The sequence below is a fragment of the Hyperolius riggenbachi genome, chromosome 12 (genome assembly GCF_040937935.1).
Source record: "Hyperolius riggenbachi isolate aHypRig1 chromosome 12, aHypRig1.pri, whole genome shotgun sequence".
NCBI classification, from domain to species: Eukaryota; Metazoa; Chordata; class Amphibia; order Anura; family Hyperoliidae; genus Hyperolius; species Hyperolius riggenbachi.
Window position 1 is genome coordinate 7,694,196 of NC_090657.1, and position 16,603 is coordinate 7,710,798.

The 16,603-nt window shown below is 44.2% G+C and overlaps 1 protein-coding gene across 1 annotated transcript in view; it reads right to left on the reverse strand.

The window, feature by feature from the left end:
- The window catches only part of LOC137540893 (protein unc-13 homolog D-like), a 155,997-nt gene that overhangs the window by 59,132 nt on the left and 80,262 nt on the right, over positions 1-16,603 (reverse strand). Inside the window, exons 7-10 of the mRNA XM_068262079.1 lie at positions 12,065-12,124; positions 11,630-11,696; positions 9,890-10,076; positions 1,617-1,661 (exon numbers count right to left, since the gene is read on the reverse strand). Coding sequence (XP_068118180.1) covers positions 1,617-1,661; positions 9,890-10,076; positions 11,630-11,696; positions 12,065-12,124 — 359 coding nt within the window. The remainder of the gene's footprint in view (positions 1-1,616; positions 1,662-9,889; positions 10,077-11,629; positions 11,697-12,064; positions 12,125-16,603) is intronic.

Here is a 16,603-nt window from a genome sequence, read left to right on the forward strand (position 1 = left end):
TACTACCAATTACTGAATCTGAGAGAGCCTAGGCACGTTGAGTCCTACGGGAGAAAAGCGCTATAGAACTGTCATTGTTGTATGTAGCATTTTTGGTGATAGTAGCATGTATATGGAGCTTTGCTATAAACTGCTAAATTCTGCATAAAATTACATGAAAATTAGTGGAATTATGGTTCATGATTATGTTTACATATGAAATGTATTACAAATTTTACCAAAATGTCATATTAAGATTTTGTATCGTAATTATTTGCGAATTATGATGCAAAATTACGATTATTTGAAATCCGTGCACAAAATCTAAGTACTGGCCTTATCTCAAGAAAAACCATAACAATATCATCAGCTGAGAAGCTGGTGGTTTTTGACATAGATTTTTTTTCCTCTCTTTTCTTTTTCTTTTATACACAAATATCATCTGTTGAGTGGTGTTTCGTGCCCATGTACATGCCTTCATCAGAACCATCCCGCTCCCAGGAATCAGTTATGGTTTGTTGTCTTGTGAAATGAATCGGTGAGAGCAAAGAGAGAGAGCGGCAAAGGGTTTAAAGGATACCCGAAGTGACATGTGACATGATGAGATAGACATGTGTATGTACAGTGCCTAGCACACTAATAACTATGCGGTCTTCCTTTTTTTCTTTCTCTGCCTGAAAGAGTTAAATATCAGGTATGTAAGTGGCTGACTTAGTCCTGACTCAGACAGGAAGTGACTACAGTGTGACCTTCACTGAGTGAAATTCCCCTTTTTTTTACCGCTTTCTTGCTCTCAGAAGTCATTCTCTGCTAGGAAAGTGTTTTATAGTTGGAATTTCTTATCAGTGAGGGTTACACTGTAGTCACTTCCTGTCTGAGTCAGGACCGAGTCAGCCACTTACATACCTGATTAACTCTTTTAGACAGAGAAAGAAAAAAAGGAACACAGCATAGTTATTTGTGTGCTAGGCACTGTACATACCCATGTCTATCTCATCATGTCACCTCGGGTATCCTTTAAAAGTGCAATTTTTTTTCTTAAAGGAAAGGTTCAGGGAGGGTGGGCAAAAAATAAAAATCAAATTCCACTTACCTGGGGCTTCCTCCAGCCCGTGGCAGGCAGGAGGTGCCCTCGCCGCCGCTCCGCAGGCTCCCGGTGGTCTCCGGTGGCGCGCCCGACCTGGCCAGGCCGGCTGCCAGGTCGGGCTCTTCTGCGCTCCAAGGCCCGGAACTTCTGCGTCCCACGCCGGCGCTCTGACGTCATCGGACGTCCTCCGTGCTCTACTGCGCATGCGCAGTAGTTCTGCGCATGCGCAGTAGAGCCCGGAGGATGTCCGATGACGTCAGAGCGCCGGCGTGGGACGCAGAAGTTCCGGGCCTTGGAGCGCAGAAGAGCCCGACCTGGCAGCCGGCCTGGCCAGGTCGGGCGCGCCACCGGAGACCACCGGGAGCCTGCGGAGCGGCGGCGAGGGCACCTCCTGCCTGCCACGGGCTGGAGGAAGCCCCAGGTAAGTGGAATTTGATTTTGATTTTTTACCCACCCTCCCTGAACCTTCCCTTTAAAAGAAGGTTAAAAATCATTATCATTATATTGGCAAAAAAAAAAAATAGATATTGGCAATATTGCCATTGCTTACCACATATCCATTTGAAATCTGGCATGTTCCATATCTTCTATTTCCCTGAAACAGACACATTATGATGAGATAGTATACTTCATAGGATTACTCCACAACTATATGAAAAGATTTTCTGTGGGCTGTTGCACAGCAGAGCGGTTCTGGAGCGTTTTTAAAAACGCTGGCGGTTTGAAAACCGCTTGGCTAATGAAAGTAAATGGGACGGTGCACACCAGAGCTTTTAAACTTATTCTCAATCAATATTGTAGTATGTATATCCCATATGGAAACAAAATATCTAGGAATAAAAAAAGGCCTCTATGGATGAATAGAAATGTTAAAGATAAAATGAAGAGGAAAAAGAATGCCTATAAGGTCCTAAAACAGGAGGGGACCGAGGCTGCACTCAGCAATTATAAGGAGTGCAATAAAAATTGTAAAAAAGAAATTAGGCTGGCAAAGATCGAAGCTGAAAAACAAATCGCTAAGGATATCGAATCTAACCCAAAAAAGTTTTACAAATACATTAACTCTAAAAAAAAGAAAGGTTGACTGTATAGGACTCCTAAAGGATGAGGGGGGGAACTCAATGGTGGATGACCAAGGTAAGGCAGAGTTTTTAAATGCTTTCTTTGCTTCTGTCTTCACAAGGGAAACATCATTGTTGCAAATTACAGAGGCGGAAGAGTCTCAATCTTCTAACTGTAATATTAAATACTTAACGCAGGAAGAAGTGAAGGCAAGACAAAATAAATTAAAAATAGACAAGGCACCTGGCCCGGATGGCATGCATCCTCGGGTCCTAAGGGAATTAAGTTCAGTTATAGATAAACCCCTTTATCTTATCTTTTGTGACTCCCTTGCAACTGGCAGAGTCCCAGTGGATTGGCGTACAGCCCACGTTTTCCCATTATTTAAGAAGGGCAAAAAATCAGATCCAGGAAATTATAGACCTGTAAGCTTAACATCAGTTGTATGCAAACTATTTGAGGGGTTACTAAGAGATACTATACATGACTTCATAGTAGAAAATAATCTTATTTCTCAGCATCAACATTGGTTTACTAAAGACAGGTCCTGTTTGACTAACATGCTCAGCTTTTATGAGGTAGTGAATGCTAATATGGATATTGGGAATGCTGTAGATGTGATATACTTGGACTTTGCAAAGGCCTTCGACACTGTTCCCCACAAAAGTCTGGTGCAAAAGTTGAGGATGCAAGGACTGGGGAAGAGTCTGTGTTCATGGATAGGGAACTGGCTAATGGACAGAAAACAAAGAGTTGTGGTCAATGGATCGTACTCAAAATGGGAGACTGTTAGCAGTGGGGTCCCACAGGGGTCTGTTCTGGGTCCAGTGCTCTTCAATTTATTTATTAATGACCTAGTAGATGCAGTAGTGAGCAATGTTGCTATTTTTGCAGATGATACAAAATTGTGCAGAATCATCAACCCTCAGGAAGATAGTGTCATATTGCAACAGGATCTGGATAGGATGGCTATATGGGCACATACATGGCAGATGAAATTCAATGTTGACAAATGTAAAGTCATGCATTTTGGACGTACTAATGGTCTAGCACCATACAAAATAAATGGGATACAGTTGGGAACATCAAACTTGGAGAAGGACTTAGGAGTACTCATTGACAACAAGTTAAATAATCGTACTCAATGCCAAGCAGCTGCAGCTAAAGCTAACAAAATGTTGGGATGCATTAAAAGGGAAATAAAAACTTGAGATGCTAGCGTAATATTGCCCCTGTTTAACTCTCTAGTAAGGCCACATCTGGAATATGGAATTCAGTTCTGGGCACCACATTACAAAAAAAGATATTGCAGTTTTAGAGCAGGTGCAGAGACAAGCAACAAAATTGATACGTGGGATGGAAGGTCTCACTTATCAAGAAAGGTTAAATAAACTGGGTTATTTAGTCTAGAGAAAAGACGCCTTAGAGGGGATCTAATTAACATGTATAAATACATCAGAGGGCAATATAATAGCTTGGCGGATGAGCTTTTTGTCCCTAGGCCTTCTCAAAGGACTAGAGGACATGATCTGCGCATGGAGGAAAAACGTTTTAGCCATTTATTTAGGAAAGGGTTCTTTACAGTAAGAGTGATTAAGATGTGGAATGCATTGCCACAGGAAGTCGTTATGGCAAATTCTATACCTGCATTTAAAGGGGACTTAGATGCTTTCCTTGCGTTGAAAGACATCCATGGCTACAATTACTAGGTAATGCCTAATGATGTTGATCCAGGGATTTTATCTGATTGCCATCTGGAGTCGGGAAGGAATTTTTCCCTTTTGGGGCTAATTGGACCATGCCTTGTGGGGGGTTTTTTCACCTTCCTCTGGATCAACAGGGATATGTGAGGGAGCAGGCTGGTGCTGTACTTTATACTGCTTGAACTCGATGGACGTATGTCTTTTTTCAACCAAAATAACTATGTAACTATGTAACTATGTAAGAACGGCTCGTATTTTCCACAAACGCAAACTCGGGGGCTGCAGCATTTTTTAGATTTCTGAGGCGTTTCTGCCTCAATGTTAAGTATAGGAAAGTGGAACACAGATCTGAAAAACGCCAGATCAGAGAGCGGTTTTCCAGGCGTTTTTGTTACAGAAGCTGCTCAGTAACAGCTTTACTGTAACAATATATGACATCTGCTACACAAAAACGCTCCAAAAAACGCTAGGCATGTTTAGAAAACCTCTCTAAGGCCCCATTCACATCTGAGCGTTTTGCCGGCGAATTCGGCAACACGCTTAAGTGATAGTGCTTTTTTAAAGCGCTAGTGCCATAATACCCTATGGGCCCGTTCTTACTTGGGTGATTTGCGTTAATCGCCGGCGATTAACGCAAATCGACAAATTTGTATCCTGCTCCATTTTCAGGCCTTTTTCCTGGTGATTGCGTTTAGTCGCTAATCGCGATCATGAAAAAATCGGCAAGTGTGAATGCCGATTTTTTTTTTTGCGTTTATCGCCAAAAATTTCCAGAGTAAAACGCTAGCAAAAGAGCTAGCGTTTTGCAAGTGTGAATGGGGCCTAAACATGCCTAGAATCACTCTGAAAACTGCTTCAAAAAGCTCTAGCGTTTTGCGGATCTGCTAGAAGTTTTTGGTGTGCGCTGGGCCTGTCTCAGCATCGGTTGTACCTGTGAGGAGCTCTGTTTAGGCCCAGTCTGTAAGGATGTATTCAACAGGTTGAATTATCACCTTAAAGGGCTCTAAAGTAAAAATAAAAAAAAATGTAACTGACCTGCTGCTTCTTGCAGCCCCTTGAAGTCATCCTGTGCCCGCGCCGTTATTCCAAATCCCTCCATCCAGCAGCGTCAACGCCTGCAAAGCCCTGCTCACCCTGTTTACACTCCTGCTGCTGGTAGTGCTCTGCGCATGTGCAGTCGCGATTTTTACGCATTCGCAGATTGCTCCTAGTAGCGGATGCTCTGTGAGGAGGCGCGTGGCTGGCCAGCTTTGTGCGGGTCACCAGTGCTTGATGGAGGGACTCAGATGGACAGCTCGGGCACAGGATGATGTCAGGGGGCAGCAAGAAGCCCCAGGTAAATTAAACTAATTTTTTATTTTGACTTTGGATTTCCTTTAAAGTGTAACTGTCGGGCATAAAATAAAAAATCAATTATTTATTTTTATCTGGTAAACACGTAATAAGGATGCTAACCAGGCAATGCAAAAGTTAAAAATTCGCTATTACTGTTCTTGTTGATAAATGATCATTCCCCAGTTTACCTGTCTCTTATTTGGTACATTGCCACACAAAGGAAGTTGCAACCAGCATGGGTTGTCTTTTTTTTTTTTTGCCTCTTTACTTTCCTCTCAGACTTAACTAATGCAGCCTGATTGGCTCAAGCCTCTTTCCCCCTACTACACCTCTGTTTCTCTCTGATTGGCCAATATTTCTCATGCTGAGACAATGCACTTTGCATTGCAGAGCTGGGTGGGAGTGCCTGAAGACTGGGAGAAGGGCGGGCAATGCATACACAATCAGGCAGAGGAGAGTAAGGGAGGAAATGACATCAGGATTGGCTTCAAGATAGACACAGAATGGAGAATCCTAAGACGGATTTTCTCTTCTTTTACTATAGAAAAATCACTACAATCAAAACGTGGACAGTACAATACATATGTTATGTAAGTAGAGTAATTATTTATCTACATATATATATATATATATATATATGTGTGTGTGTTAGGGATCGCTCCTCTCGTCCGCAGTATGGTCAGCTGACACTTAGGCAGGGTTTATATAATAAATGGTAGTATATGATGCTGATCCTGGCTGGGATTGAGCCCTGGTTTCGCACGTAGCAGGCAGTGCTTCCTACCACTATGCTATAGCTGACACACAGTCAGGATGTTTACTGGTTACTCAGCTGACATGTATTGCCACTCCTGTCAACTGATCTCTCTTAAACAAGATTAATGCCTGCGTGTGATTGGCTGTTGTGTGCATGTGACCGGCCACTGATTGGATGCTGTCAGTATTTAAACCGTGCTGTGACACTTGCATCTTGCCTGTGATAGCTTCTAGCCTGCTGGATGCGCTGTTACTTGCTGTTTGTATTGGATAATCTGGACTTTGACCTTGGCTTTGATTACTGGACCTCCCTTGTCTGCTGCCTGAACTGGCCTCTTGCCTGGAATATCGTGACGGCCCTTGCTGCTTGGTTTGATTTCGGAAACGTTCTTTGACTACTCTCTGCCTTGCTCTCCGGTACTGTTGATCTTTCTGCTTACCCGTGTATGACCCTGGACTGTTGCTGGGCTTTGTTGTTCTGTATCCTAGTTTGGACTGGAAGTATATTTGCTCACCCTGAATTCAGCTCCAATACTTTGCACACTAAAGGCGTGGGCGTAACCGAAGTCGGGCAGGTGTTGTCTATTCACCTACCGGTCAAGCGAGGACACGCCACATAGGGTGAAGTGTGTAGAATTAGATTGGGCATTGGAGTTGATTCATGAGTAGATATCCCTATGGGCCTGACAATATGTGTTTTTTTCTGACATAATATGGCTGAGAGTTACTCAATGAGTAAAGACTCCAGAGGTGTTTCCCAACGCTTCTTTATGCTTCAAGGTAGCAAAGGTGTAATCATAGAAGCTTTTCCATAGGTAAATTTCCACTGAAGTTACACAACTCCTACACGCTGCAGTCTCTTCATAACAACTATGCAAAATGGAGTTACAGCAGGAAATGAAGGGTGGGAGCTACCAACTAGCAAGAAACAGCAGGGGTGTAAGGATGGTACTAAATGACATTTTAACATAACATGTAATAACAACTGCTAGACAGAGAGAAGCTGCTTAGCAGCACAAAAGACAACATCTGAATATTCATGTTTTCAGAACATAAAAATCTTAGTCCCTTCCCATGCTTCCCATATCATGTTAATGCACTACCCCCACACACCACTCCCACCTCGACCCAAGTGTTTGTGGGACTCTTAAAGGATACCTGTAACTACTCAGGGAAGAAAAAGTTACATACTCGCCTAAGAAGAGGGGAGGTTCTGGATCCTCCCCGGGTCTCTGAGTACTTCCAAAGACGAGCAGCTCCGTACTGTGCATGCATGAGTTTGCACTCGCATGTGCACAGCATGGAACCACTTGTTTTCAGAAGCAGTGGCTCAGCGGTTGGATGAGGGGATGCAGAAACCTGAATACTCCCCTAACAAAGCAGGAAGATAATAATTCCTTATTTTTTGTATAGCGGTTTTCTCCTGTCGGACTCAAAGCACTTGTGAGGCAGCCACTAGAGCGCACTCAGTAGCAGTGTTAGGGAGTCTTGCCAAAAGAACTCCTTACTGAAGACTTACTGAACAGGCAGAGCCAAGATTTGAACCCAGGTCTCCTGTGTCAGAGGCAGAGCCCACAACCATTACACTATCCAGCCACTGATGGGCGATAGCAACATGCCTTGATAACAAGCATTCCCCGATCCATCTTCCTGCCGGCTGGTACACGCAACTAGTGTTGGGCGAACACCTGGATGTTCGGGTTCGGGTCCGTTCGCCAAACATGGGCCAGATGTTCGGCATGTTCGGCCCGAACCCCGAACTCCCCGAACATCCCGCTTTTGGGGGCCCTATGGGGTCGCAGGCATAAGGGGGGAGCATGCCCCGGTCGCGGGGGGGGTGTCGGAAATTCCCCCCACCCCCTCCGCTAGCGCTCCCCCCTCTGCCCGCTTCCCCATACAAAAATTTTCCGTAAAGTTCAATAGTACCTTCAGTGGCTGGCCTGGCTGGCACTGTGGTGTGAGTGAGGAGGAGGAGTCCGAGTAGGACGCGTTGAGGCCGGGCGGTTCAGCGGTAGTACCCTTGTGGTACTTCCGCCCTTTCTCTGACCTCACGTCCTCTGCATACGAGGGTACGCGTCACGCGTACCCTCGTATGCGTCATCACGTAGAGGACGTGAGGTCAGAGAAAGGGCGGAAGTACCACAAGGGTACTAACGCTGAACCGCCCGCTGCCCGGCCTCAACGCGTCCTACTCGGACTCCTCCTCCTCCTCACTCACACCACAGTGCCAGCCAGGCCAGCCACTGAAGGTACTATTGAACTTTACGGAAAATTTTTGTATGGGGAAGCGGGCAGAGGGGGGGGGGGGGGGGGGGGGGCGCTAGCGGAGGGGTTGGGGGGAATTTCCGACCCCCTCCCCCCCGCGACCGGGGCATGCTCCCCCCTTATGCCTGCGACCCCATAGGGGGGCAGTATTCGGCCAAACAGGGCCCTGTTCGGCCGAATAGGGGCCCTGTTCAGCCTGTTCGGCTGGGCATTGAGCTGTTCGGGTGAACCCGAACTAAAAAGGTCGAACACCATGAGGTGTTCGGCCGAACTCGAACATCACCCGAACAGGGTGATGTTCTGCAGAACCCGAACAGTGGCGAACACTGTTCGCCCAACACTACACGCAACGTCACACGACCGCACATTACGGGTTCAAACGCGAGAGGTCATCGGGGATCTTAAAGATACTATCAGCTGTGATGGTCATTGTCGCTGCATGTAGCCAAACCTCGTTTGTGTAATCACACACCTGTACCCATGTCGCAAGACCGTGACAATGATCACTTGCTGCTCGAAATAACACCAGTGGACAGAAACAAATTGTGTAATGGGTATGGGCCCCAGGGGATCCATAGGTGAGTATGTAACTTTGTTTCCTGGGTGGTTACAGGTATCCTTTAACTTTTCTCCACATAATGTTATAAGGTTAGATTTGTAAAACAAGAGCTATTTTGTATGGTGAGTTTAAAGCCCTAGTTCACTCTCCCAGTATTTTGTATCACCAGTAAAGGTGAATAGCCATTATTGTGTCATTACTTATGCTATTTTAAGAGACAGAGATCTGTGAACAACACATGGAGATGAAAAATGAGAGGGAGTTTCTTACTCAGCACAGAACCATCACCTGGCCCTGCCCACCCCCTCCTTCTGTTCACTCCTATGGATCACATGGAGGAGACAGACAAGCAGGGTCAGTGCTCTGTAGGAGGGAGTATCTGCTGGCACTTCCTGTCCTTCCCTGCCTACCTCATGTGGTACAGACTAACCAGCAAACTTATGGTGACCCAGAACTCATTGGAGTGTGAGGGGCTACAATGGTCCTAAAAGCCCCCTTACTAAAGTGCTATGGAATACAAAAGTTTGCTTTCTTAAAACAGAAAGAATTTGCGATAATTCAGGTTGGAGTGAGCTTGAGATGTCTCCCAGTGCATCACTGCTGAATATATGCAAATTAACCATTGTTGCCCTTAGAAGCTAAACACACCTCCAGAACCGCTGGAATGCAATGATGAGTCAGCTTGTTAATTTGTACAGAGCCATAATAATCCAACATGCATACAGACTGTTTCAGATTGGTTAATCCTGATCAGTGCATGGCATGGATTAATTTGGCACTATGGAGTATGGCTTGAGACACCCAAGCCCTACTCCAACCAATGCCAAACTGACACATCATTGCATTCCAGCGGGTCTGGAGGTGTGTTTAGCTTCTAAGGACGACAATGGTTAATTTGCATATATTCAGCAGTGATGCACTGGGAGACATCTCGGCGCTCACTCCAACCTGAGTTATCGCAAATTCTTTCTTTTTAAGAAAGCAAACTTTTGTCTACCTCATGTGGGTGACAATAGTTTGGCAGAGGAGTTTGGCTGCCTCACAGGCTTGCTGTACTCTTGGACAAGCGTTTTTCAAGAATTGCACAGTGACTGAAGATTACTTCCATTTTAGAGTAGATAAAAACCTGCAGAGGATACCTACATTATAAAAGTTTCGTTCCATACAGGATTTAAGGTCTGGACCTTTATTTGCGTCCTGTGCGTCTGGTCCTCTGGGAGGGTGTTCCGGACAACGGCTTTTTGCTTCTGCTTTTTGTCAGGATTTGGACTGACATCCCTGGAGTAAGACCGACTTTCAATACCCAATAGGCAGTATGGGTCGCTAAAACCTTGCAGAGATGAATAATATTAGGTTATTATGGATAATAATGGGTTAAATGTTAAATTAAATGGTTAAATAATTATGGGTTAAATGCTAAGCTCTAGTCAAGAAAAAGAACTAATCTGATTCTATCCATCTACATGCAGGGGCGTATCTGGGTGACATAGCGCCTATGGCAAACACTGAATTTGCGCCCCCATCAGATCACCTTGTCCCATAATAACAGCTTCTTTTCTTGCAATGATACAAGTCTCCCCAGTATAGGTTGCTAGAGTTAACCCCCAAGTAAAAGTAACCAGAGGTAGCACCCTAGTGTGGGTAGCCAGAAGTAGTTCACCCATTATAAGTAGACCCATGTTTACGTTGCCCCCAGAATATTTAGTTAGAGATGTCTCCCCAGTATAAATAGCCTTCTTTAGCATAAGTGGTAAGAGGTATCCCCTCAGTATAAGTAGTCCCTCAGTATAGGTAATGAGAGGTTCCCCTCAGTATAAGTAACCCCCCAGTATAGATTTGGCAGGTGTCCCCCAGTTTAACCACTTGACCTCGAAGGGTTTTTAAAAATAATGAAAATGTATTTCATTTTTCTATGGTAAGGTGAATAATAGGGTATTTGGATGTGGTTTTACTTTTTGGCCACAAGATGGAGATACAGAATTGTGTGTTCTAAAAATAGCAGCAGCCAAGTGTTTATTATTTGTTTAGATTTATGTATAACAGGTGTTTGTAAACAAGGACGTAGAAAAGCGTAGCAAGGGAGGCAAAGTGGATAAATAGCCCTCCCCCCAGTATAGGTAGTGAGAGATGTCCTCCAATATAAGAGCAGGTACAAATGCCTGAGAGGCATCCTTCAGTATGGTGGTGGAGCATGAGGGTGGAGGGGGCAGTTATGGCGCCCATGGTGCTGTGGCGCCCATGGCACAAGCCATGCCTGCACCCCTCTAGATACGCCTCTGTCTACATGACACTGTGGCCTCAATTCACTAAGCTTAACTCCTGTCTTTAATAACTATTCTGAGCTGTTTTACAGTTGTCACAATTATATCACCATGGTGATAACTGTAAAACAGCTCAGAAGAGTTATTAAAGACAGGAGTTAAGCTTAGTGAATTGAGGCCAAAAAATCGGCTCCTGAACATTGAAGGAGAACCCGATCTATAAATTTCACTGAACTCGGTATTGAACAAGCATATCAACCACAAGTTATACATTAAAATAAATAAATACATTTTACCAGCTGTGTAATCTGCTATCCAGCATAAAGTATTTGAATGAGCTTGGCAAATAACCAGAAACAAACTGGCAGAAATAAACTGCTTGGTTACCAGCGCCGAGGATAATATACCATAATTTGCATGTTAATGTTAAATCACTTGACAAGCAATACATTTCACACATCTTGTACATATCCAACTCTGTTCAGCTCTTTGCTATAACTTTGATTTACAATACAAAAATAAACAAACATAGTAAATAGTACATTATATAAAATCATCACTGGTTTTCTTAGGTGAACATCTATGAAGATGGAAATACATGTATATATATTTATGTCCTTACCACTAACATCCTTCCCAAGGATCCCTTTGGCTTCTTTGACTGTAACTTTCACGCAGAAAACTGGTGGCTGGAAAAGATTTCAGAGTTTCATATTAACTTGCATGAAATAGTCATTATTATATGATATAGTCATTATATATATATATATATATATATATATATATATATATATATATATATATATACATATGTGTGTATGTATATATATATATATATATATATATATATATATATATATATATATATTTACAAATAGTTCATTGTCAGTTTTGCAATGTAGTAAAATGGACAAAAAAATGCCCGTTTTACTTTCAAGTGGTAACTCATCCGAAAGGTTGGATCGGCCCTGAAATGGACGCAGGTGGAAGCAAATGTACTTATTTTTAGTAATTATATCATGAATGTCCATGAAACGTGCATGTTTGTTACACTCACCTCAAGAACTTTCACACTTTGAAAGATGGCTTCATGCTCTGCGGGGTCCATGTTGAAGGCCTGTAAAAAAAAGTTACAACAGTGACCATAACACGTAAATTTGTCTACTGTCACCTCGTATCCAAAACTGCCTGACAAGATATAGTGATATATTCATAATAGATCAATAAATGTGCCCCTTAAAGCGGGAGTGTCACCATAAAAATGTAATTTCAACAGCAACTGGTCTGAATGTATTAAGTGATAAAGATGCTAATTCTGTATTCAAAACTTTTTCTGCTGTTATGATTTGGAGTTATCACATACCTTAGGAGCACTGGCCCTTTAGTAGTCAGTGCCAAACAGTTGCATGCTGGGGGTTCTTTTTATCTATAATATATTCCTCCTCTTCCATGTATTTCCCTGCCTAGCTGCCTATCTGAAACACGATCCCCTATTCACTTGTGTTTACAAGCAAGGCTGAGGTGACTCAGCAATTGGAGGAGAAAAGAAAAAAAGTAAAGGGCAGAAATGACATCAGGATTTAGCCTCAACTGTGGGCAAAAGACATGGTTCCCACCAGGAACAGAATTCACTTCATTTACTATATAACATTCACTGAAATCAAAACGTGGACAGTACAATACATGTGTTATGTAAGTAGATCAAGTATTTATCTACTTATATATGTGTTTTTCTCCCCTGGCATAGTATGGCTGATCCTACTGCTTTAAAACATTGCTGCATTCATCAGCACTTCACAAGGTAAATCTCAAACAGTCCTAGAAAGCAGAAATACAGTTTGCATATTCAAAACAAGTAACTAAAATACTACTCAGTAAGATATCAGAAATCCATTCTAACACCAGTAAGTATGGAAAAAAAGCTCACTTTTTTCCATGAAAGGATATCCGAAGCGACTAAATAAATCTATCTTTACCTCCTGGGGCTTCTTCCAGCTCCTAGAAGTCACATATATCCCTCACTGGTCTTCTGGGTCATGTTGGCAGCCTCTGAAGGTTCGCCCACCCTCGATGGGTTGGCGCCTTCTGTGCATGCGCAGACTTCAGTGGGAGGGCACTGCTCCTCTGCAGAACTACTGCGGAGGCGCACTACGTTCCTGATGATGTGGGCGCATGCCTTCGCATACGCAGAAGACCTATTGGGGATTGGTGATACTTCATAGGCTGCCAGCAGGACCTGGGACAAGACCAGGGCTACGGCGAGGGACACAAGTGACTTCTAGCAACAGGAAGAGGCCCCAGGTGAGTAAAGATGGATTTTTGTTGCCTTGGATATCCTTTAAAGAAAACCTGTAACGATAAAAAGTTCTCCTGGGGGGTACTCACCTCGGAAGGGGGAAGCCTCTGGATCCTTCGAGGCTTCCCCTGTCCTCCTGTGTCCCACGGCGGTCTCGCTCTCGCCCTCCGAACAGCGGGGATGTAAATATTTACCTTCCCAGCTCCAGCGCAGGCGCAGTATGGGCTCTCCGCTCGGAGACAGGCAGAAATAGCCGATCGCTGTCGGTCCTCTCTACTGCGCAGGCGCAAGTCTCCTGTGCCTGCGCAGTAGAGTGAACCTGACAGAGATCGGCTATTTCCGCCTATCTCCGTGCGGAGAGCCGATACTGCGCCTGCGCTGGAGCCGGGAAGGTAAATAAATCAGAGCTTGTCAGGCTTGTCGAGCCAGGATTGCCGGACGCTCCGGGGAGCCAGCGCTGGACTGCCTGCAGCTACAGGGGAGAGGGGAGCCTCATTGGGACCCTGAGGCTTTCCCCTCCTGAGGTGAGTACCCCCCAGGGGAACTTTTTTTTGTTACAGGTTCTCTTTAAGTCTCTCTCTGTAATTACATCTCCTTTAGCAAAATCCTGCTTCTCTCAAACAGATATAGAGTTGCCCAAGCTCTACACAGTCATAGACTAGGCACTTGACTGTATTATTGACCTGAGGAAGCTGGCAACGACCCGTGAAACGTGTTGTCACCTGTACAATTGTGCTTGAAAAAAAATCTTTTCCAATTTACTGTTGTCAATCCTCGGAAGAGTTACGATATCTCTTTCTTCTTATATTAGCGCATTATCCTGTATACTGGAAGTCTCCAACCCGTGTTTTATCTATCAAATAAGCAATGTTAACAGCCCTATCTATACCTGTGAATCTCACCCAGGGAGTCTGTATGTCTGCATGGAGTTTGTATGTTCTCCCTGTGTCTGCACTCTCTGTGTACTCCGGTTTCCTCCCACATCCCAAAAACATACAGGTCCTAAAATTTGTCCTACCGTAGACTACAGTGGGAGGGTTCAGATTGTGGTCTCCTCTAAGGGGAAGTTAGACAAGACTATAGATACTCTGCAAAGCTGGTGGGAAATGTCAAGTGGCGTAGCTAAGGAGCTGTGGGCCCCGGTGTGAGTTTTACATGCCCCCCCCCCCCCCCCCATCACTCTATACATAACAATTGATACGGCGGCACCAACACCTGCCAAGGACAACCACAGTGTCAGAGGTGCAAGAAGGGGATGGGGAACAGCTTGTAAATGATTATTATCATTCAAAGCATTTAAAGAAGTGATCATTACCAGCACAGGACCAATAAATAGCTAATACAGCAGTTGAGGGAGGGCCCTATGGGGTGCAGGGACCCCGGTGCGGTCAAGACCTCGGCAACCCCTATTGCTACGCCACTGATAAATACTAAATAATAATACTGTAAAGTTACCAATGCAGTCTCCCTGGCCATAACTGTAGCTGACCAGAAGCCAGACCCGGAGGCTCCCTGCACACTGCAAATCAGTTTTCTGATTCCGATTCCGATTTTCAATTCCGATTTTCCCTGAATTCATTCAACAGAAAAACGGATCAAAAAATGCAGCATGCAGTAAAGATTAAAAATCGGGATCGGAGGTAAAAAACCGATTCAAAAGCGGAATCTGAATCGGAAATGCATGCACTGTGCAAGAGGCCTGCTACTGATCTTGCTGACCACTACTCCATGTCTGGTTTTCCATCCTTGGGCTGAATGTCACCACACTACTTGTACACACCTTGGTGGGTGGCATTTATTTTACAAGTCATCCAGTTTATGGTTTTTATGATTCCTAGTAATGTGGTCTCTCCAGCTGTTAGGGAGCTGAGTTCACACATAGCACCACCGTTGTTTAAATCTCAGACACCATCTCCATGTTCTTATTTTTATGCTGTATTTTCTGACCATAAGGTTTTTTATTTTCCCTTGTTGCCACTGTTTCCTATGTATGCAGGGGGTTGCAAAACTATTCGGCCCCCTTGAAGTTTTCCACATTTTGTCACATTACTGCCACAAACCTGAATCAATTTTATTGGAATTCCACATAAAAGACCAACACAAAGTGGTGTACATGTGAGAAGTGGAACAAAAATCATACATCATTCCAAACATTTTTTACAAATAAATAACTGCAAAGTGGGGTGTGCGTAATTATTCAGCCCCCTGAGTCAATACTTTGTAGAACCACCTTTTGCTGCAATTACAGCTGCCAGTCTTTTAGGGTATGTCTCTACCAGCTTTGCACATCTAGAGACTGAAATCCTTGCCCATTCTTCTTTGCAAAACAGCTCCAGCTCAGTCAGATTAGATGGACAGCGTTTGTGAACAGCAGTTTTCAGATCTTGCCACAGATTCTCGATTGGATTTAGATCTGGACTTTGACTGGGCCATTCTAACACATAGATATGTTTTATTTTAAACCATTCCATTGTTGCCCTGGCTTTATGTTTAGGGTCATTGTCCTGCTGAAAGGTGAATCTCCGCCCCAATCTCAAGTCTTTTGCAGACTCCAAGAGGTTTTCTTCCAAGATTGCCCTGTATTTGGCTCCATCCATCTTCCTATCAACTCTGACCAGCTTCCCTGTCCCTGCTGAAGAGATGCACCCCCCGAGCATGATGCTGCCACCACCATATTTGACAGTGGGGATGGTGTGTTCAGAGTGATGTGCAGTGTTAGTTTACTGCCACACATAGCGTTTTGCATTTTGGCCAAAAAGTTCAATTTTGGTCCCATCTGACCAGAGCACCTTCTTCCACATGGTTGCTGTGTCCCCCACATGGCTTGTGTGGCAAACTGCAAACGGGACTTCTTATGCTTTCTGTTAACAATGCCTTTCTTCTTGCCACTCTTCCATAAAGGCCAACTTTGTGCAGTGCACGACTAATAGTTGTCCTATGGACAGAGTCTCCTACCTGAGCTGTAGATCTCTGCAGCTCGTCCAGAGTCACCATGGGCCTCTTGACTGCATTTCTGATCAGCACTCTCCTTGTTTGGCCTGTGAGTTTAGGTGGATGGCCTTGTCTTGGTAGGTTTACAGTTGTGCCATTATACTCCTTCCATTTCTGAATGATCGCTTGAACAGTGCTCCGTAGGATGTTCAAGGCTTTGGAAATCTTTTTGTAGCCTAAGCCTGCTTTAAATTTCTCAATAACTTGATCCCTGACCTGTCTTGTGTGTTCTTTGGACTTCACGGTGTTGTTGCTCCCAATATTCTCTTAGACAACCTCTGAGGCCCTCACAGAGCAGCTGTATTTGTA